The 22,028-nt window shown below is 40.8% G+C and overlaps 1 protein-coding gene across 5 annotated transcripts in view; it reads right to left on the reverse strand.

Annotated features, from left to right (window-relative positions):
• Nucleotides 1–1,199: 1,199 nt before the first annotated feature.
• LOC306795443 (myosin phosphatase Rho interacting protein) overlaps nt 1,200–22,028 on the reverse strand; it is a 55,892-nt gene continuing 35,063 nt past the window's right edge. For 2 of the 5 annotated variants that reach the window (XM_079293959.1, XM_079293957.1), the window contains 9 exons: nt 17,943–20,525; nt 15,511–15,658; nt 15,220–15,337; nt 7,045–7,204; nt 6,843–6,956; nt 6,579–6,665; nt 6,314–6,476; nt 3,994–4,079; nt 1,200–1,968 (listed from right to left, as the gene is read on the reverse strand). In XM_079293959.1, the coding sequence (XP_079150085.1) occupies nt 1,897–1,968; nt 3,994–4,079; nt 6,314–6,476; nt 6,579–6,665; nt 6,843–6,956; nt 7,045–7,204; nt 15,220–15,337; nt 15,511–15,658; nt 17,943–20,525 (3,531 nt within the window). In that variant the 3' untranslated portion in view covers nt 1,200–1,896. Of the gene's footprint in view, nt 1,969–3,552; nt 3,622–3,993; nt 4,080–6,313; nt 6,477–6,578; nt 6,666–6,842; nt 6,957–7,044; nt 7,205–15,219; nt 15,338–15,510; nt 15,659–17,942; nt 20,526–22,028 lie in introns of all 5 variants that reach the window. The other 3 variants (XM_079293958.1, XM_079293960.1, XM_079293961.1) reach the window with 3 other exon arrangements.

The raw sequence follows: 22,028 nt of genomic DNA on the forward strand, positions 1-22,028 counted from the left end.
AGGCCGGCCAACCCGGGATCTTTGTTCTTGGGGTGACAATAATTGTGCATACTAATTAAGTGGTATAACCTGTTACAATTCAATTTATTTAAATATTTTGGGGTCATTTTCTAATATATTTTATTTAACTAAACTCTAAAATCCTACATTTTGACTAGTTGGTTGTTGCTGTTCCAACTAATTTACTTAAATTTACATTTTAACTAACGTTATTTCATACACTGGTAAGTGGTGAATAATAAAATATAAAATAAAGACGAACATTAGGGGAATTTTGAAATTGTTTTAATCATAAAGGTCCCAAATTAGTTTAAGGGGTATTCCAGCAATTTAATATATCCTAACTTTTTTTTTGAGATATCCTAACTTTTTGTCCCTAATGAGCAAAGCTCCAAAAATAGTGGATCGCATAATGCAACTTGACGCTTTTTTCGTTACCAATTCCCTGCTAGGTAAATACCAACATCTTTCAAACTCACAGTTCCCAGTTCATATCTTTCTGTCAGTATCCAAACTTTAAGCAAAATAATTTGACCCGATGGCTGTGGCACAGGAGAAAGAGAAGATCAGAGATTCAATCCCTGGCAAATGTTGGACTGCTCTTGAGCAAGTCACTCAACCCCACATTGCTCCAAAAGGCTGTGCAATCGGTCTGTGAGAATGTGCGTTAAGTTTCTCCCCTGATGAGCAGGTTGGCACCTGATGGCGCCTGTCATCAGTGTGTTAGTGGGTGAACTTTTGCTTCGAGTGGCCAGAAATTATCAGGGTTACTTTTCAAACTTTTAAAAGCACTTACTCAGTTTTTTTTACAAGCCGACTATCTCAATGGTCATTTAGATGGTTCTGTTGACACGCAAGCTCAGTATCTGTCAGAAGACCACATATGGTTGAAATCTCTGGAAAAAGCAAGTAGTGGGGCATGAGACTTCTTTCATTTCAATTCTCTCTAGTAAAAGTTTCATTTTCATCTTGTGTTCATTCTTCAACATGTATATTAAATATTCTCTGGTGGCTACATTGTTGCACCTCAAACCTGTGGTAGTGCATTAATAACTCATTAAATATGAGCGCTGTCCTACGCACCACTTTTCTAATATCTGTAAAGCAATTGAATGAAAAACTGAATTGTCATGTTTTTTGTACTTGCATTTGTTTGGGAAGGAATTATATTTTTCAAAACAATCACAACAAAAAGGGTGCAAAAATATTTATTGCTAATAAACCTGTAGTCAGTTGGTGTATATTTGCCTTATATTTACAATAGAGTACAAAGGAATGGAATGTGAAAGAAAAATCCGAACCATTTAAATAAATATAAATGGACTGCACGCACAGTTCATTTAGAAGTCAGGCGATGAAGCAACATGGTAGGTATTTGTTTTATAATGCAGACCAGCACTTTAGTTCCATAGCTTGTTTACTGAGCAACACTTCCATCTGTGCTGGAATGATGATGGAGTAGTGGAGCATTAACGTGCAGACCTGAATGCCACACTCATTCCTATGGTTTTGTTACGCAAGTATTACTCACCAATAAGTAGTTGTGTTTAGCTGTCAGCATCACAGTTATGCCTTTGGCTAGCAACAGTCTAGAGAGTTAAAACAGTAGCTTACAGTCATAGTTTTAGTGTACACAGAACAGATGCTCAATTAAAAACAGTATTTACAGTAAGACATGGCAGCAAAAAAACAAATACAAAAAATGTCACAGTTAACTGAAGTGCATGGAATGCAAAATCTAGGCATGAAATATTAAACTTCAAACCATGTTTCTTTAATAATATATGATCTGTGTTTTGTGACCAGTGTGTAGTGTAACTAAATAAGTAATTAAAGAGATAAAATATAGTGGGCCTCGAAACATGCAGCAAGGTCGGTAGACATGATGAGTCACTGTCAGAACTCCTTAGTATCTTTATTTTGAAACAGGTGGAGTCTCTGCTCAGCTGTCAGCCCTTCCTTTAGACTCTGCAGGGATGAGGAGAGATAAAGGAGATGTTAATAATGAAATACAGCTTCTTCTGGACAGATGTGCTGTTCCTGAGCAGGCAGTGTTTTCATTGTCAGTGTTAATCTGTTTTCAACCAGTGATTACATCTCTAAAATGGAATCACGAGAGTCCAAACACACCACATTATAGCTGATTGCTAACCTGTCTGTCAATAGAGCCCTGGAAACTCTTGTAACAGTAGCTAATCATTTTAGCCGCCAAGCGTATACTAACATAGCTAGTTAGCTTACAATAAATAAGAGTTCACAAGACACTATGCTTCTATCTTCATAGCATCATCTAGTCGTTGAAATACTTTATTGAAGTGAATACATGTATGGTAACAGACTGTGTCAGAGTCACAGTGAAGGCACTGCTATAGGTGCCCCTTGTATAACAAGTAACACACGACTTCTTTGACTACATCGTGCCATTGAAATTTTGCAGATTTAATGTTTCCTTTCTCATATTGTCAAACTAAACTAAAACTAAGTACCATTAGTCCGATCGCTTTGTTAGTGTTCGCTTGCTGACCAAGAAGCTGTATCTATTGTTACAGCAGTACAGAGTATAATGACCTGTAGTCGGCTGTAGCTCTATGTTTTAACTACCAGTGGGTTTGTTTTGCTACTTTTATGTTGGTTTTGTAAGAAATTTGAGCGTAGAACTGTGTGTCTAGTAGATATAATAAGTGTTTAATAATTCATAATTAAGAATTCATAATTAGTCATAAACATAAGTGTTTTGGAAATGCATAATTAAGATAAGCATAAAGTGTTTTAGGATAAGCAGCTAGAAGTAGAATTTGAGACATGAAGCTTTGCCAAAAGTTGCAGAAGTTTAACATTTATACTGAAGGATTATTATAGAAGGGATTAAACAATAACTGACAGTCTTTGAATGTGTTAGGAGCTCAGGGAAAGAGAGTCATGAAGACAGGCGTTTACAGAAGTGCACAGGGAAGTTAGCTAACAGAAGTTGAGATAGACGGAAGGGGAGGAGTTGCGAAGGGATATGAGGGCGGGAGATAGAAAGTGTTTTTCTGCCTCTGTTAGCGTGTGGTTGTCTGGGACGGCTGTGTCCTGGGACCAGAGGTAGTTTTTTCCAAAGTGGGTTAATATTGTAATATTTCTTAGGAGTAATTTACTCCATTGTGTAACTGTAATCGTACTTGCATCAGTGGGATTAAATTCCTGTTAATTGTAAACCAGTTTTGGTAGATTTATTGTTGCAGCGTGTCGACTGTACAAAGCAGCTGGACACGTGCTCTGGCCTCCTCGCTGTGGAACAGGCTCAATTTCCACAGTTTGGAGCTTCAAAGAAAGCAACTCATTCACAAAATATATCACGAAGAATGTGAAAGGATACACAGATTAGTATTTTTTAAATACCCAGTGATATCTCGGATACAGTATCATTCGGTCTTGACCATGACCTCTCCGTGAAGTAGACTATTTGTGCTTATTAATGTGAAGTAGTGTTTCAGATCTATTTCGTGCTTCAGAGGTGGAGGACAAAAGGATGTGCTTAAACTACCGGTTTGTGCGTCTGCTTTGGTTTACCTAAAGGAGAAGGAGGCCTACACGTCCTCAGCAGCCCTAACTGTCCCAGGGCATGTCTCGACTCACAGACTGAGGACAGAAGGGGGAAAACACAGCAAGTGTGTGTTAGACGACTGTGGTGTTTAATCTGTATCACAATCCCAAGACGCAGTTTTGATGGAGTCACAGAATAGATCAAAGACCGGCACCCCAGCAAGAACACTGCCGATACTGATGCAATGGTGGGCATGCAATGCTGCACGCAACCAGTAGATGGCAGTAAGTCATGTGAAACTGCTCAGGCCGTGTTTGGTGGGAGACTTCCAATGTCAAAAGAGGACTGCTCTGTTAGTTCTGAACCTGCTGCTTCTTAAGCAATAAGACACAATGGGTGATGGAGCTCCATGACCCACAGTGGGATGAAGGATTGACATAACTCTTCATGGACTAAAGGAAACCCACCTTTGACCTCATGGTGCGCTCTGAGCGTTTGGCTGCAGCAGCTGCCATCTTGAGGATGTCAGGGTTGCTTTTGGACTTCATGATATCTAGGAAGGAAAATGTGTCAGAGTTTAGAGAAAGGGAAACTATAGAGAAAGGGTCTAGTCCTCAGGTGTACTGAATGCTAATTTAATCGACACACAATGGGCCTCATGTAAGAACCACCACATTCATTCTTAATTGGTAGATTTGAGTGATTTTAGAGAGCTTGTCAAATGATGATCCATCAAGCCAGGACGCATTTTAACTGTTGAGTCTGTATGCTCCCACATCGCACTGTGCTCTGATCGGGATCTGATCAGCTAGACCACATGCCGAGGTGGCCTGGCTCGCATTGAGTTGGGATCTCAGTGAGGTGTGGACAATATGGGGTACGATCCAAAAAATGTATCAAACGTAGGTCTCCATCATCTTCCCCCCACCAAATTGTGAATGGGGAACCTATGGGTTATTATTTTCCTTCACCCATTTAAAGTGCTGTACTTATGAATCTTATTAGTTGCCTGTAATAATTACACAGGATAGAAATAGGGTAGGGATAGGGTAACCCTAACCCAGGGGGGGAGTGACGCGAGAGGAGATTGTGCGCGCAGAAAGGGGGAAGCCAGCGACGTTTAGTGGACTCAGAGCACAGTTTGCCGGCGATTGCTCGGCAAAAATAATCTGAAGCAAGCGTTTCATGGATTACTAAACTGGAGGCTTCAATGGAAACGGCACAGAGGACCACCAGCTAGACAGGCTGTGGTGAAGTAGAGTTCTGTGGACAAAGGAGCCGTGGCGTCTCGCCACGCTTCCACCTGTTGACTTTGTTTTGGGGATGTGTTTGTTTGCCTTCGGACTGTTTTGCGTTACTTTAAGGAACTGATGGGACTCAGGGTTTGAGCGATAGTTTGCAAATGTTTAGTTTATTGTACAGCAGGAGCCTCACGGTTTTTGTTTTGTGTGCTGCAACCCGTATGCCAAATGAATTTGCTTATATATGGTGTTATATTTAACTGACTGTGTGCTTTATTTTGTGTCTAAGGTAGTCTGTCATTATCGTGAATAATAGAGAAGACCTTTCAGAATATTTTTGTACTTTCAAATATGTTTTGCAGTCAGATGTAGTGTCTGTATACCTACCAATTCAGATCCGCCCGTGCCTTTTAATTTTAGCGTATGCACTTTTCCCCTTATAGGTGATATAATTCGGTGAATTGTTACAACTTGGGAGCAAAAGGAGGTGAGGAGGAAAACCAGGCTGGAGCCCAGCTGAGACCTGCTGTCTTGAGCCCTGTTCAGTTACTGCTGGTGAAAACACATTTCCTCAACAGCATCCCATCTAAGTCATGAACCACTTTGCTTTTTAAGACATATTTTTAACATCTAACCTAAGGTCCAACCATTCCCTCTAAATGTCTGTCACAGTATGCGGCAGCTCTGATATTTTCTATTTATTTAGGTTCCCCTAATACAACGACCCACACTGTTAAATTCGGACTCGAAGCGCTGTGACATTCTTCAATTTTACTCTTGGGCTATATTTTTGGTGAATAAATCAAATAAACTTGTACTGTACTTGTACAGCGCTTTTCTAGTCTTCTGACTTTCACTTCTTTAACACTACATGTCATCATTCACCCATTCATGCACTGATGGAGGGGCTACCATGCAAGTTGCTCACTGGACATCAGGACTAGCACCTTGCATGGTAGCCACCCTTTCATACAATGCAGGCACAGCTACGGGAGCAATTTGGGGTTAAGTGTCTTGCCCATGGACACATCGACATGGACTAGCAGAGCCGGATCCAACTGCCGATCCTCTGATTGAAGGACGACCCTGCTCTAACTCTGAGCTACAGTCGCCCCAATTCGATTGTAACAGGTAGCCCTTTGGGGCAATTTGGGGGGCCTCAATTAAATTTAATATATTTGTATCGCCCAAAATCACAAATTTGCCTGAGAGGGCTTTACAATCTGTACACATACGACATCCTCTGTCCCAGGACCCTCACATCAGAACAACTCTCCAAAAGAACCTTTAACATCGAGAAAAAAAAGGAAGAAACCTCAGAGAGCAACAGAGGAGGATCCTCTATCAGGATGGACAAAGTGTGAAAGATGTCATGTGTACAGAATGAACAACATAACAATTGTGCTAATCAAATCTCCCAAACCTTAAGCTCACATTTGTGTGCAGTTAAGAGAGTTTGATGAATGTGACTTGACCCACTTGTACAAGGAAGCATCACATAAAACAGTCCTAGCACAAGGCCTACTGTGTTTCTATTTGTTCATACCATAGCCTCCTCGCTCCACTTCCTCCAGTGATGGCTCCCCAAGTGCCTCATGAGCCAGCTGCAGCTGATCTCTGAGCCGGCCCAGATCCCGCTCTACTTTGGCCTTGACAATGCTCAGCTCTGTGTAGATGTCCTTGTACTTATCTGTTGCATATTTCTTGTCCTGAAAACACATTGTTTGGCTTTTCAGATAAAGGGTATTCATGTTGTCTCTCAGCAAGGAAATCATGGATTTTCCAGTGCTATCTTAAAAAAAACACTGTACTCTTTGGGCAGCTTGGAGTTCGTCTTTCAGGGAGTTGATTTCCTGCTTCAGGTATTGGACCTCTGACTCCTTCACCCTCAGCATCACCTAGAGAAAAAGATTGAAACGATCAAAAGATGCAAGAACTTGGCTCAGGAGCACCAGCTGCTTTTTAAAACCTTTCTGGTACAGACGTAATAATACAATATCATTTGTATACAGGATTTTATGTACATTTTTATATTTCATTGCTTAGTTTGAAGTGTTTTTTAGCTTGAACCTTACTTCTAACTCGTAGAGCTCTTTCCCGTGTATTGTGGTGTTTGCGTCTCCCACTCTGTCCTCAGATGTCATCGAGCGCATCTTGGTGATCTCTGCTGCCAAGCGGTTGTTTAGCTCCTAAAAAGAAGAGGCTTAGAAGAGTTAAGCAGAAAAGCAGGTATTATTGTGTGTACCTGTGATTGTGTTGTACAGTGTGTGTCTGCACCTGGTTGTGTGCGTTGAGCTCCTGGTTCTCTCTCTGACACTGCCTGAGGGCCTGCCTCTCGGCCTCCAGTGCCTGGGCTAGGTGGGCGTTTTCCAGACACTTCTGGGAATACTGCTCGGACAACACCTCGATCTCCCGCTGGAAAGAACACAGCTCCTCCCTAAAACATAACAAAAGGCCAAACTGACAGGAAATCTAATACCAATAGTTTGGGTTCAGGAGTGAAAGGGTGCAAATACAGCCAGATATCAAGTCTCTGATTTAGTGGACCAAGCAACCTTACAGTCCTGAGTCAGTGCTTCTCCCAAAACCACAAGCCATATAAACTCTCAGCTTAATGAAACTCAGTTTAATTTATTTATATTGGTGTTGATTTACTATCAACACCAGCACTTGTCACCAAGTTCAGCATTAAAGCATGCTGAACACAACATGTGAGCTTGAACTCAGAGTACAGTAACACCCGTCCCAGCAAGTCATGAGCGACAGCTGCAACATCTGATACTTCAGCACTTTATCAGTACTCAGATCAAATGGCACCTTCTTTAATCCAGCAGTCAGAAGTCTTAAAAGCACATAATAACGATGTAATAACAGCTATTACATTATAAACTAAGCAAAGAAAAATGTCTAACAATGTAATAATGTTATTGGACATAGAGCTCGTCAATGCAGTATTTTTACGACAGACTCTGTGATCAAACATCTGTCTTGATTTGTCTGGTGGGATGAATGCTCACAAGTTGTAAACATGGGAATCTTTTTTCATCTCTGCAGTCCATCCCATGATATGAACTCTGTGGGTTGTGTTTCATTCAACTCAAACTAATTGTTAATTCAATAATTCCAGCGACAACTGTACATGTTTAAGACTTTACTTAAAACGTATGCACGAGTGTTCTCTATAGAAATTGTCCTTTCTATAGCAAAGGCAGAGCTGATGCGTGTCTGAGTGTAACTCTCACGAGACGGTGCGAGACCCAAGATGGCGGCCCCCAGCTGCTAGACTACTATCGAAACAAACTTTCTCATCGGACTTAAACCTCTTTCTTTTCCCCTTCACCCAGTATCTATTTCACTCAAAACTGGACTACAATATCAATCAAACTGGATCATCTGGAAGAATACATTGACGAGTGCTTCAACCGAATCTACATCATGGAAGAGGACGAGACCGGCGATACCGAAGAAACACCCACTTTATACAGCAAAAGACCCCGTACTGTTTCAACTCCATCTACTTCACCAAAACCTCCATGTTGCTCCGAGGTAAGCAACATACTCATGTCCATTGAAAATAAAACTTTCCGGCTTTGACTCCAGACTCCAGACTTATCGAAGTCCTACACCGGGAATTCCAGGCTCTGCGCCACAGCCTGGAATTCAGTCAGAACCAAACCAGAGTGTTTCATACTACGTATGAGAGACAATCTAGTTTTCACCGGCATTACCGAACAAACTACAGAAGACCCCGAAAAATCAATCAAAGAATTCATGTCCAAACAACTCAAACAATCCGCAGAGACCGCCAACAACATCACATTCCACCGCGTACACCGTCTGGGACCAAGGAACAACAATAACCGACCACGGCCAATCATCGCTAAGTTTGAACACTACAAACAAAAAGATCAGGTCAGGCAACAAGGCAGGCAGCTCAAAGGAACGGACTACGGACTCAACGATCAATATCCAAAAGAAATCATGCAACGACGCAAAGTTTTGTTTCCAATCCGTAAAAACATGATTAAAGAAGGAAAGAAGGCAATAATATCAATGGACAAATTATATATAGATGGACAATTGTACAGCGATAAGGAAGTCACCCCCTGGCGTCTCTCTCTCTCTCCTTTGCATACACATATGATAACCCCCCCTCCGTAGTTTAGGTATGCCCCTTCTCTTTTCTCCGCATTTGCACTGTTTCGATTATTATACTGTATAGTATTGCACCTACGTCTCAATGTGCCAGACAGTATGAAACCCTATCTGGACCACACACACCTTTGTATTTTTGTTTTGTGTATTGTTTTACTTACTTTGTTGTGTTCATGTTCCTATATGTGTTTGTTTTCCCCTGATTCAGTGTCTGCAGGTCCTGCTGTGTCATTTACACACACACACACACACACACATCAACATTAATGTTCAGTCTATATTAACCCAATCAACATGTCATCTATCAAATTCTTAACCTGGAATATCTGTAGAATTGGTTCTCAGGCAAAAAAAATAAAAGTTTTGAATCATCTGGCTAAACTGCAAGCAGATATATGCTTATTACAAGAAACACACCTCTCAGAATCAGATCACAACTAATTTAAAATCACCACAATTCACTCACTCATTCTCGGCTCACTATAACTCAAAACAAAGAGGGGTATGTATTTTAATTAACAAAAAAGTTTATTTTGTCCATAATTCCACCATCACCGATCCTGAAGGCCGTTTTATCATCATAAACATATCCATCAACAATAGTCCAGTCACAATCGGTCATGTTTATGGCCCAAACACTGATGACCCATCCTTTTTTCGTAATTTTTTTTTATCCTTCTCAAACATTTGTAACTGCCCAGTCATAATAGGAGGTGATTTCAACACAGTTATCGACCAATCAGTGGACAGATCTAAAAATCCAAATAATAAGCGTACCTGGCAATCCACAGACATGACAAAACAGTTCATGAGTGATTTTGGTCTTGGCGATATTTGGAGATTACAGCACCCAAACTCAAGAGAATACTCATTCTTCTCACCAGTTCACCACTCATACTCACGCATTGACTTCTTCCTCAACAGCAATTCAATCATATCTAATATTTCAGACTCGAAGATCCATCCTGTCATTATTAGCGACCATGCTCCCGTAACATTTATTTGGAACAGAGTTACCCTACATAAACCTATCACTAGATGGCGCTTCAATACATCTCTTCTCAAAGACCCTCAGTTTGATAGTCTTATTAAAAAAGAGTGAGCGTCCTTGGAAATAAATGATTCCCCAGAGTCGTCACCAACCCTTCTGTGGGAAACATGGAAAGCAGTTTTTATAGGAATAATCATCTCATTCTGTGTTTACAAAAAAAGAAAGAAAAACAACAAGAAGCAAATTAAACGCAATAAAGAAAAAACAACAATCTCAATCATCAAGGACTCTGCAGGAAAGCCCACAAATTCACCCGATGAAATGAATAAAATCTTCAGAAGTTTTTATGCCAATCTATATTCATCTAAAAATAACCCAAATCAAGAAGACATCAATTCATTTCTCAACAGCATTGATTTACCACAGCTTAACAAAGAACAAATCAACATACTTGACTCACCATTAACACAGGACGAACTTTTTACTGCCCTCAATCTTATGCCCAAAAACAAAGCACCAGGTCCCGATGGCTTCCCAGCTGAGTTCTATAAACACTTCTGGTTCATTCTAGCTCCTCTTTAACAAAATAATAACTGAAATAAAACAAAATTTGCAATTTCCAGCCAACATGAACACAGCCAGTATATCACTCCTCCTCAAACCAAACAAAGATCCAACTCTTCCTTCCAGTTACCGTCCCATTTCTCTTCTCAATGTAGATATTAAAATCATCACTAAGGCATTAACTCACAGATTAGACAAAGTCACTCATCCATAATTCATCCAGATCAAACCGGCTTTATCAAAGGTAGACATTCATCCACTAACACACGCAGACTGTTTAATTTAATCAATTACTAATCATTACAACAAACTGGTACCATCATAGCCTCCTTGGATGCAGAAAAAGCCTTCGACATTTACATAAACTGGACATTTCTCACAAGCACATTACAAAGATTTGGCTTTGGGGAATCATTTATTAACTGGCTTAAGATTCTGTACACTTCACCGTCAGCCACTGTCATCACTAAGGGACAAACCTCACAAAGCTTCACACTGCACAGGGGGACTAGGCAAGGATGCCCACTCTCTCCCTCACTTTTCACCATTTTCATTGAACCGTTAGCTGCAGCTATTCGTCAGAACATCTACATGAAAGGAATTCAAACACTCAACACCCATCACAAGATCAGTCTCTATGCAGATGATATATTGCTCTTCCTACAAAACCCCTACTCATCACTCCAGGAAACTATTCAAGTCATGGAATCATTCTCTAATATCTCCGACTACTCCATTAACTGGAGTAAATCATCCATCCTTCCATTAGATAGTAACAGTTGGGATGGGGCAGCCCATACACCACCTATCCCTTTCTGCACAGGTGCCATCACGTATTTGGGAATACATATTTCCCCCAGGCTGTCAGAGCTGTTCACACTCAACTTCACTCCATTACTTAAAACAATAAATGACGACCTCCTCCGCTGGATGAACCTACCACTATCACTCATGGGCAGAATAGCTACAGTTAAAATGACAATACTTCCTAAAATAAATGACCTATTCACAATGATACCATCTCAACCCACCCACTCCTGGTTCAAGTCGCTTGACTCAATCGTTACTCAATTCTACTGGAAAAATAAAACACCAAGAATTAAACTGGCCACTCTACAAAAACCAAACACACAAGGAGGACTTGAAGCTCCACATTTTTTTCACTACTCTCTATCAAATAAACTTCAGTACATTCTTAAATGGATCCACCCCAGCCAATCTGACAACACATGGCTAGAACATATATATAACAGACAGTTTGTAAGGACATTCAGATTTCTGACCTACCATTTTTAAGCCAATCTATCAAACGCCATCCTTGTTTCAATATACTGACAATAGCAGAACCTCTGACAGCCTGGTGGAAATTCCACAAAATCACGAACATTACTTTTGCACCTTCAAATTTTACTCCCATATGGAACAATCCTGAACAATACCTCTAAATCTCCACACATGGTCCGCTAAAGGCATCACTCATCTGAAACACATCTTCAATAATAACACCATGGTTTCATTCCCTCACCTGGTTCAGAAGTACGGCATCAGGAGCAATCAATGTTTGGAATATCTGCAACTCAAATCATCCGTTCAATCCAAACTTAACATCAAGGCCACTAACCTAGAACTGCCCCCCTCAACCTCAGAATTAATTAATATCCCCTCTTCAAAAAAGTTCATCTCAAAAATATGTAGAGTAATATCACAGTCTGACAAAACATCATCCACACCATCAAGAAAATGGGAATCAGACCTATCCATCACTTCTGATGCTGCTTTCTGGAACCAAATCTGTAATAACATCTACTTCATGACTAAAAATGCCAATTTACAACTAATACAGTATAAAATACTTCACATAATTCATTACACCGGACAAAAAATGTTTCAAATGGGTTTCACGTCAGATATCTGTCCACATTGTACTCAAAACAGCCCAGATAGCTTTGTTCACGCCACCTGGCACTGCACACCAGTTCATCACTTTTGGGAAGAAATAACTGAGTCACTGTCTGTCTTCCTGGGCTGCCTCGTCCCTTTATCCCCTTCACTGTGCTTACTAGGAGACATCTCAACAATACATCTGAGTAAAACAAACCGCAAATTACTCCTTGTGGCCCTAACTATCGCCCTGAAAACTATCCTCATGAACTGGAAATCAAGGAATAATACACACATCGCACACTGGAGAAACTTAATGACAGAATATATTTCAATGGAAAATCTAACCTCATCCATCATACACAATACAACAGAACACCATTCCACCTGGTCATCCCTCACTATGTTTCTGCCAACGTGACACCGCCCATTCTATTAATATTGAAATATGTATAGTATATATACCGGTGTATATATATATATTTTTTTTTTTTTTGTGTGTGTGTATTTTTTACTATAATTGATTTGACTACCAATTGAAACCCACGTACATGCATACATGAACATCCATATGCACACATACTTACCTGTTTTAAATTTTTTTTTTTTTGGTTTGTTGTGTTTTTTTCAATTTATTTTTTTATTATTATTTTTATATATTTTTCCCTCCATCTCAAAAGGCTCAAGGACATTCACACACACACACAATCACACACACACACACACACACACACACACACACACACACACACACACACACACACACACACACACACACACACACACACACACACACACACACACACACACACACACACACACACACACACACACACACACACACACACACACACACACACACACAATATGATATTTGCTGGCTTTTATCCCACTGTTCTTGTCATCCTCTTGTTGTTATGTCTATGTATTGTCTTAATATTGTCTCGTGTCTTTCAATAAAAAAAACGTATGAAAAAATAATTTAAAAAACGTATGCACGACATCAACAACAATGGCTACACGTCTTCCGTTCCTCTAGAACAGGGATTCCCAAAGTGTGGTGCGCGCACCCCCAGGGGTGCACGAGCTGCCTCTAGGCGGTGCGCGAGAGGAAAAGTGTAATGGCGTCCGATGGTGTAATAATATTAAATATTTTTTTTAAATGTAATTTTAATTTAAAAAGTGGGATTTTTCACAAAATAAAAACATGAATTATAAAAATCCCCTTTGTAAGATTTAAAATTAAAAATGTACAATTTAATAAATGCACTTGAGCTCCTTCCGGCAGTCTTGCCGCCTGCCGCACACACTAGCCAGCCTAGCTTGTGCAGCTAACCTCAGCTAACAGCGAACTTCATGCATTCAGCAACATAAATTTAAATATGCTAAACTGGCTGAAATCGGGGAAACTGTCAGGTGGGACATCTGAAGCCATCAGTCGTAAAAGAGGAGAGGGACAGAGAGAGAGAGGGGGAGCGAGCGAGAGAGAGAGCGAGAGCGGAATCGGAGGCGAGGGGAACGGAGAGGTGCATGGGGAGAGACCAGGAGAAGAAATCTAACGGGAGTCAGAGGAAGATGACGGAGGAGACCGAAAAGGAGGAAGGGATAGCACAGACAAATCGGGAGCACATCGGCCCATCGCGGAGTCAAGGTGAAAAAAGAGGAAACGAGAGTGAGCATCAGACTGGGAAAAAAAGAGGCAATATGATGAAAAGTATCTGTGTCTGGGCTTCACTTGGATTGGCAACGCAGATTCCCCAAAGCCACAGTGCGTGGTGTGCAGTGAGGTTCTGGCTAACAGACTGAAGCTCTTATTTACGTCGCCACCTGAACACCAAGCATGCCAGTGCAAGTCAAAAGCCCCTTACATTGTTTATATCCAAATTGGAGGAGTTACAAAACAGCCAAAAACAACTGGAGTCTCATTCACGTGTTGGGTCTATAAATGACGCACTACGGGCTTCATATCTGGTTACAGAATAGCGAGAAAGGGGCTACCGCACACAATCACTGAAGACGTGAGCTCGCCAGCTGCCAGAGAGATGGTGGAATGTATGATTGGGGAGAAAGAAGCATAAAAGTTGTGCATGATCCCGGTGTCCAACAACACTGTGTCGCTGCATCGATGCTTTGTCCGAAGACATCCTGGCTACATTAGTCGCTCATTAATTGTAAATTAAATGTGATAATCTGCCTCTGAGCCTGTGCGTGTGTGCTCGCATCCGTATTGCTCTTTAAAAGTGACGCCTTGTGTCACTGAAAGTTATTGAAACTTTGTTGCAGTGTTTCAGGGCGTTTTCACACCTTCAGTTCGTTTGCTTTGTTCTGATTCAGGGATTAATATGATACAATGTTGCAGTTGCTCCTTTGTTCGGTTTGTGTTGACACTGAAACATTTAACAGCGGACTAAATATTGTAAACAAACGCCACGCGCGAGCAAACTCTCATTGGTCAGATTTCTATGCAGCTATAAAGGCTATATAGGCTCTGTTGCTTTTTTTATTTATTTTTATTCGGGGGGGGGGGGGGGTGCGCGAACCCGGTTGGGATGTAGAAGGGGGTGCATGGCCTAAAAAGTTTGGGAACCGCTCTAGAACTAAAAGCGTTACACACATGCGCACTAGTTAACTCAGTACTTAACACTAATTACTCTTGCATGCTTTGTGACTGTCAGCCCTACGGCACATTATGGAGAGTGTCCTGTACTGGTCCCGATTGTCCTCTACTACTGTTCATCTCATTTTAATCAATAGACTAAACCAGTAGCTTTGTATTTCAAGAACACAATTTATGATCAGAGATCCTTGATTAACATCAGCCTTGTTCTAAAGCCCATTCATACATCGCATGTACAACTTACTCATGCTGTCTGCGAATCTCCTCTATGTCTGCATTTTCGGTGTTGTTGTTGGCCTTGCGAGCTTTGTCAAGCTCCTTCTCCAACTCTGTCCGGTGGGCGTTTTTCATCGCTTCAATTGCTAGAATAACAAAAAAATTATATTAAGTACAAGAAACGTTCATAATGTATTCTATAATCTTATTACCAAGGTAGTGTAAGCAAATAAGGATACACATTGGAAATCGCAGTGATAAATGACCACAATAGCAGCTTTGTGCTATATCTGGTTTCTGGATTTAGGATGATCTTTACCAGCGATGGTGGCTGCTGTCTCCTCTGCCAGCAGTCGCTCTTTCTCCTCCTGCAGGTTCTCCAACTCTCTCTGGTGTTTCCTCTGCAGCTCATCTACTACCTTCTGATGGGAATCTTCCATGGCAGCAAAGCCCCTCTCACAGGTTGCCTATGAGATAGGAAAACGACTGTGAGTTCATGGGCCTTCTGTGCATGGACCAAACGGTTCTCCTGACCATGTAAGCAAGAACAAACCCTGGGCCCTACAATATAAGCCAGCGCACATCACCATCGGCATTCATTTCCAGCAAATAACTTGTAAGCTACAGCCTGTTAGCTATGAGAAAGTGGAGCCTGTGTGAGTACAGAAAAAGTTGAGGACCGACAATGAGAGACGAGGGAGTAACAAAGTGTGTGCGGACATATCCTACCTACAGAAAAACATTCACTGATTATGCTTATAAAATCCTCATTAAATAATGTCTGGAGCCTTCAGCTAATGTGCAAATACCATCCAAAGGCTTTCCACGAGCCCAACCACAGAGCTCATCGTGCTTCTGGCCTCTATTCACTGCCACTAATCTGAGGGCTCAGTTGACGGCTGTGCCCTGGCTTCTGTCCCTGTCTCAATCTAGTTCCAGCCAAACAGCAGAAATGGAGGTCCAGTGTGTTTTCACAGGGATAAAGCCCCCTGAGAGCTCAGGCCCAGGAAGCTACTGTGACAGGCGGAAAGCAAACATAAACATCCTGCTCTGACATCAGACCACTCACAAGCTTTATTTAGAAGCATGTCAGGCTTTGCATCTTGTGTGTAAATATATCCTGGGTCATGGCGGGGGCATGGACTTAATACTCAGTGCAGAGTATTAGTTAGCTCAGACAGAAGATGAATATCTGAGCATCCAACACACTGTTTAACACCCATCACAAGTACAAAGTGTCACAAAGTCACCACTTTATCTCCAAACGAAGCGGACACCTGACAATTCACTGCTCCGAGTCAATAAACAGCAGACACTTTATGTCAAGACAAATTTACTTCGGGTCAATAAAGTCTATCTTATCTTAATAATTATATTGTCTAAACTTTGATTTGATGTCTTTTTTTTACTTTTATTTCTGGGATTTGATTCATGGATACTTTCCAACCTGGACTCAGTCATTTTTACTATTCCATTACAATCTCATATGAATCTATGAGACTAATGTAAATGAACCTTCACCTAACAAACTAGAAATAGCCTTTTATTTAAGCCTGAGCCTTGACAAAAACTAAACAAACCAAAAACACTGTACATTCCTGAACAGTTTTTACAGATTAGTATTTTATGGAGGAACCAATGGGCGTTAGGCGGAAAGACACAGACGGGGGGAGGAAGAGAGGAAGTAGGAACACACTGGAGGACTATCGCCATGGTTACACTAGATCAGAACTCAGCTTGTCCGTATGAGTGTTCAGAGTTGACGCATCAATGCGACCTGCCTGATTGGATAGTGATCTGATATATTTCGTAGTCAAAGGAGCGGCTGTAAAACAGTGGATGACCACATTTCATTCCCTATAAATTCTTCACAACAAAAGTCCTTCTGTTTGCGCTGCCTCCCTGCAGTATTTGTATACTTGTTTGATTAAAGAATAGCTGCTCACAAATCTCCACTAACTCGGTGATCAACCCATTTCGAATAAATTCTTCACAATGAAAGTCCCCCATTATTTTGTTATGTAAACAATTTTACTTTGAAGCAGCAAAATCCAGAAATGTTGGGTTTCATCAAGAGTAACTTAACAGGAAGCAGAAAGCGGGTAAACACATTGTTGTTTTTGGTCTTTTCATAAGTTTTGTTGACAGTAAGAAAAATATATTGGAAAAATATATCCCTATATTCAGGGAATATAGGGATTAAGATTAAACTGTTAGGAGAAACAGCCAAAGGAAAAGAGATCAAACTCATAAAAACTAAGCTCATAGCTGAAATAATTTGAAATGATAATAATAAGTGTTAAAAGGGATAAATTCTTTGCTTTTAACAATTGTAAATGCAGCATAGCTGTGTCAAAGGGTTAGATTAATAATCACATTGAACTACGACCAGAGGAACTGATTTCAGAGGCTGATATGATGATGATGATGATGATGATGTAGTGTTGGTTTTGTTGTGTTTAATTTAATTTAATGTTCCAGTTACTCAAAGTTCTACAACTGATAGAACTTTAACAAAATGGGTTCCTCAGTATACACGACTACTGCAGCGTCAATGATCACATAAACCTAGAGCAGGTTAGTTTTCATGCAACACAGAAGAAAAGTGGTTTACAGAACAAAGAGCAGAAGTAGGGTGAGTGGGATTAGGAAGGAGAGAGCGAGTTTGGGAAGGAAGGGGGATCTGGGAATGCCACAAAGGAACACAAGGCATCACAGATTGAGGACAGCAAGGACAAGGAGCGCTTCCACCTTCAGGTTTTCCAGGTCTTTCTCGTATTTCATCCGCAGAGTCGTAATGTCTTCCTGCTCTTTGCGGCGTCTCATCTCTTGAGTCATGACTGAGACCTGGGTGACCAGCTCTTGAATGCGCTCCTTCAGGGTGGATGTTTGGCGATGCGGCGGAGTGTCCTCGTCTGTCAAGTTATTGTCTGGGTTTGCCAGACTCATCATGCGTCTCAGCTCTTCCATTTCCTGGTCAAACCTCTCCATGAGGTTTGTCCTCTCCGTCTCGTACTTATTCTTCAGGTTCTCCATGCAGTTAGTCAGAGAGTCAATCTCTTTCACATTTTCTTCTGAGAGGACACGCAATGCTTCACCAGCCTTAACGATTTCCTTCCTCAGCTTTTCAGCTTCCTGCTCGTAGCAGTCTTTAACCTCGCGTAGTTCCTTTCTATGCCTGGCTATCATGTCATGAAGCTCAATGGATTTGTCCAGTGAGTCTATGGGCTCTCCTTCAATCTGGACCAAAGTTTGTGGCCCTGCGGCGCTTTTCAAAGAAGCCTCATATGGTTGACTCTGAAGATCTGCCAGTTTGGACTCCAGATCTCTAGTGGCTTCTCTCAACTGAGGACAATTTTGACAATCCAAACTATCAATCTGAACCTCTGTCTGCATTTCCTTTAATTCTTTCTCATGGTGGACTTTCATCCTCGTGATCACATAAGACATTTGGGCTTCTGTTAGAGCTTCACACAGATGTTGAGAGGACTGTTTCTGATCTCCATCAAAATCAAAGCTTGTTAGAGCCAAAGACACAAGCTGGTCATCTTTGTCCAATTTCACATTGGATGCTAAATGCTTTAAAACATTTGACTTTGCCTCCAAGGTCTCAGTTAACTCTTTAAGAATCAGAGCATGCGTTTCATTATCAAGCCATCTGTACATGGCTGCAAAATGTGGCTCTGTCATTTGCTCGAGTTCAGCTTTTGCTTGTGGACAAATCCTTCTAGTCAGGAGCATCAAGCGCTTCAGTGCCATCATCTGTTGCACCACACCTCTTTCACAGCTGTCTGTGTTCTCCTCTGGTTGGATTTCAGAGAAACCCAGAAGCTGGCTCCAGAACTCTCCCTCCATTACCAACCTCATGTCTTGCTGACTCACACAGAGTGGCTCTTCTTTTGAATAACCAAATAAAGTGCTTTTAAAATCACAGAGCGTTTTCTCTACACTAATATCTACCTTTGATAACATCTCTAAAACCTGATCAATCGCCTCAGACTTCATCTCAATCTCTTTTACTACTACTTGCTTCATAAGTCCTTTATCATCAACCTGCTTCACTCCTGCCTCAACACACTCGCTAAGTGTGTTTTCAACTCTACCCGTCTTCTCTTGTAGCATTCTTATTTTGTTTTCTGCTTCTCTTAGCTCCTCTATACTGACTTTCTCAGATTCCTGATTTAGTGTGATTAGTTCACTATTCCTGGCTTCAAGTTCCAAGCAGCACAGCTCTTTAGACTGAAGGTTTGCTTCCATCTCAAATAACTTTGCTTTTGATACTTGGAGGAGCTCTTTTTCTTGCTCTCTCTCTGGGTGTAAGTCCTCTTCCTCATAATCAGCATGGAAGCCCAGACCTTTCAACTTGGCCTCTTTCAATTGCAGTTTCTTCTCAGTGTCTTTGAGGGTGTTACCAAGCTCCTCCAACATAATCAGAGCTTCGTGAAGCCTCAAGGATTTCTCATTCAGCTCCCTCTCGTAATACTCCCTGTCAATAGTCTTTGCCTGCTTTTCAGCCAATTCAGTTTTCAGTCTTTTCAGCTCTTCCATGACCAGGTGATGCTGGTTGCCGCCCTGCTGACCGATCAGCTCCACTTTCAGTCTGTCAATTTCCCTATCAGCCTCAGTCAGCTGATTAACTATCTCCTGACACCGTTGTTTCAATGCCCTGTTTTCACTTGTCAAAAGTTGAATCCTCTGAGAGAACATCCCATTCGTGATCTCATTTGTCTCTGAATAGTTATCAATTTCTGAGAGGGGGCCATAGGGGCTTTTTAAGCTTTCAAAACTTGGCTTCTGAACCTTCCCCGCCAAATCCTCCATGCTAAGAAGACGGGCATCGTACTCACGGATGCTTTCTCCTGCCCTGGCTAAACTCTTTTTTAATGTTTCATTTTCTATCTCCTGCTGGTACTTCCAACTCTTCAAGAGCTTCTGAAGTTGATGAGTCTCTGCTGTCTCTTGATTACAGCTATGGAATCTCAACAATTTTGCAAGCTCTGTTAAGGAAAGAGGTTTACCAGCTAACGAATCTTCTAGTTCTTGAATTGCCTCTGCGCTGTCCTGGAACAAGAAGCTAACTGTTTTTTGAACAACTTCAGGGGGAGGGCCTTCCACAATTGATGGTTTTGGGGGTTCAGAAAAGTACGGTTCCTTGATGGGTAGGTGAGAATGCGAGAGGCCAAGCTGTGCCTGCATGTTACGTTTTTTCAGTTCTTGCAGCTTCAGAAGCTCTTTCGTCTCCTGGTACTTCTTTGTTAAACTCTGTGCTTGAGAACTAACCAGTTCGGGCCTCTTCGTCTGGGGCGCAGCCTCCAGACCCAAAGGGTGCTCCAGCTTTGAAAAGGGGACCAGACAGTTGGTTAACACACAGCAGGGGAGACATGAAGCTTGCTAATCATTTTCAGCATTTTCACTATCAAGTATTTCCTCCATTCAAAAAGTGACATTACCAAAAGATTTCCGACACAATACCGAACTGTGTACATTAACACTGATTCAAAACAAAATCAAGATTCCCTTAAGTTTTAATGGTGTAAATTGAAAGCAAAGGAAAGAGATTAACTGGCCATGTTAGTAAATCACGACAGAGCATGCACATTAAATGGTTAAAAGTGACTTCATGTGGTAAGTAATGCAACATTAGTTTCAGCTAGATGGTTTACTCAGGGATGGAAGGCATACCAGGTCCTACAAACACATTTCTGAGGTTCTCTGGTCCAAGCTCATGTGTCACCAAAGCAAATCTATGCTGAGTAGAGATAGTGAATGGTATTATTCGACTTAAATCAAATACCAAATGTATTTTCAAATGCAATCCATAATTCATTATAAGTGTTTTATTTCTCAAACAAAAAGCAAGACAAAAACTGCAAAAACTGCAAAAACTATAATCTATAATCACAGCAGAGCCTAGCTTGAACTCAACAATAACCAACTGTATAAGCTATAAAAGTAATCATTCAGCCTCAAAAACATCCATACATCCACACACAAGCACAGAAATTCAGCACACATGTTGCCAATACATAGCTTCAGTATATACAATCACATTGTCAACAGAACAACAAATGGTGGGTCTGTATAGCAGTTAATAGAAGATGAGAATCTGACGCCCATGCAAATACTTAGAAAACAAGCCAAGAGGTTATTATTCATACATGTTGAGCCAAACATTTTAGCAAGTAGAGCTACTGTACCAGTGACCATGGAGGTTAGTATCACTCTAAATTGAAATAAAAAAAATAAAGTGATCAACAATTTTTAGCCAAGTACAACAAAAAATAAGGCTATAAATATTACCAAGATTATTTAAAATGTATATGATACAACTTTAATTTATAGATTATTAAACCATACGAACCATAGAACATGATAATCTGTCAATTTCAATGTAAATTCATTTTTTTTAAAGGGAAATACAAGACTATTTGTTTTCTCTTTCACTCCATTTCCCATTAGCACCTTTCCATTTAATTTTCTTAATTTGAACTGTATGTAAAGAAGGGAACACGGTTGTCACATGACTAGTGTGTTTCTATTCACATTTTGAATTAGAATTGAAACATTAGTGGAAAAAACTAATAAAAAAAGGCAAAATACTGTAAGAAGTTTTTCGGCTTGGCTGAGGTGGAAAGGTTGGTGTATAAATGTAAATAAGAAGTGACTAAGTGCAATGGAAACATTATTCCTAGCAGTTGATTTTAAATCAATTTTAATTGTCTTTTTTGTTTAGAGTGAAATAATCCTCAGAAAGTCACATCATCAACCACACTTGAGTTCCTTGGTCCATAATCAACGCAGTAACAGTCAAATCACTGCTAGCATGAGTTCAGATAC

Source organism: Melanostigma gelatinosum, assembly GCF_949748355.1.
Source record: "Melanostigma gelatinosum genome assembly, chromosome: 21".
NCBI lineage: Eukaryota > Metazoa > Chordata > Actinopteri > Perciformes > Zoarcidae > Melanostigma > Melanostigma gelatinosum.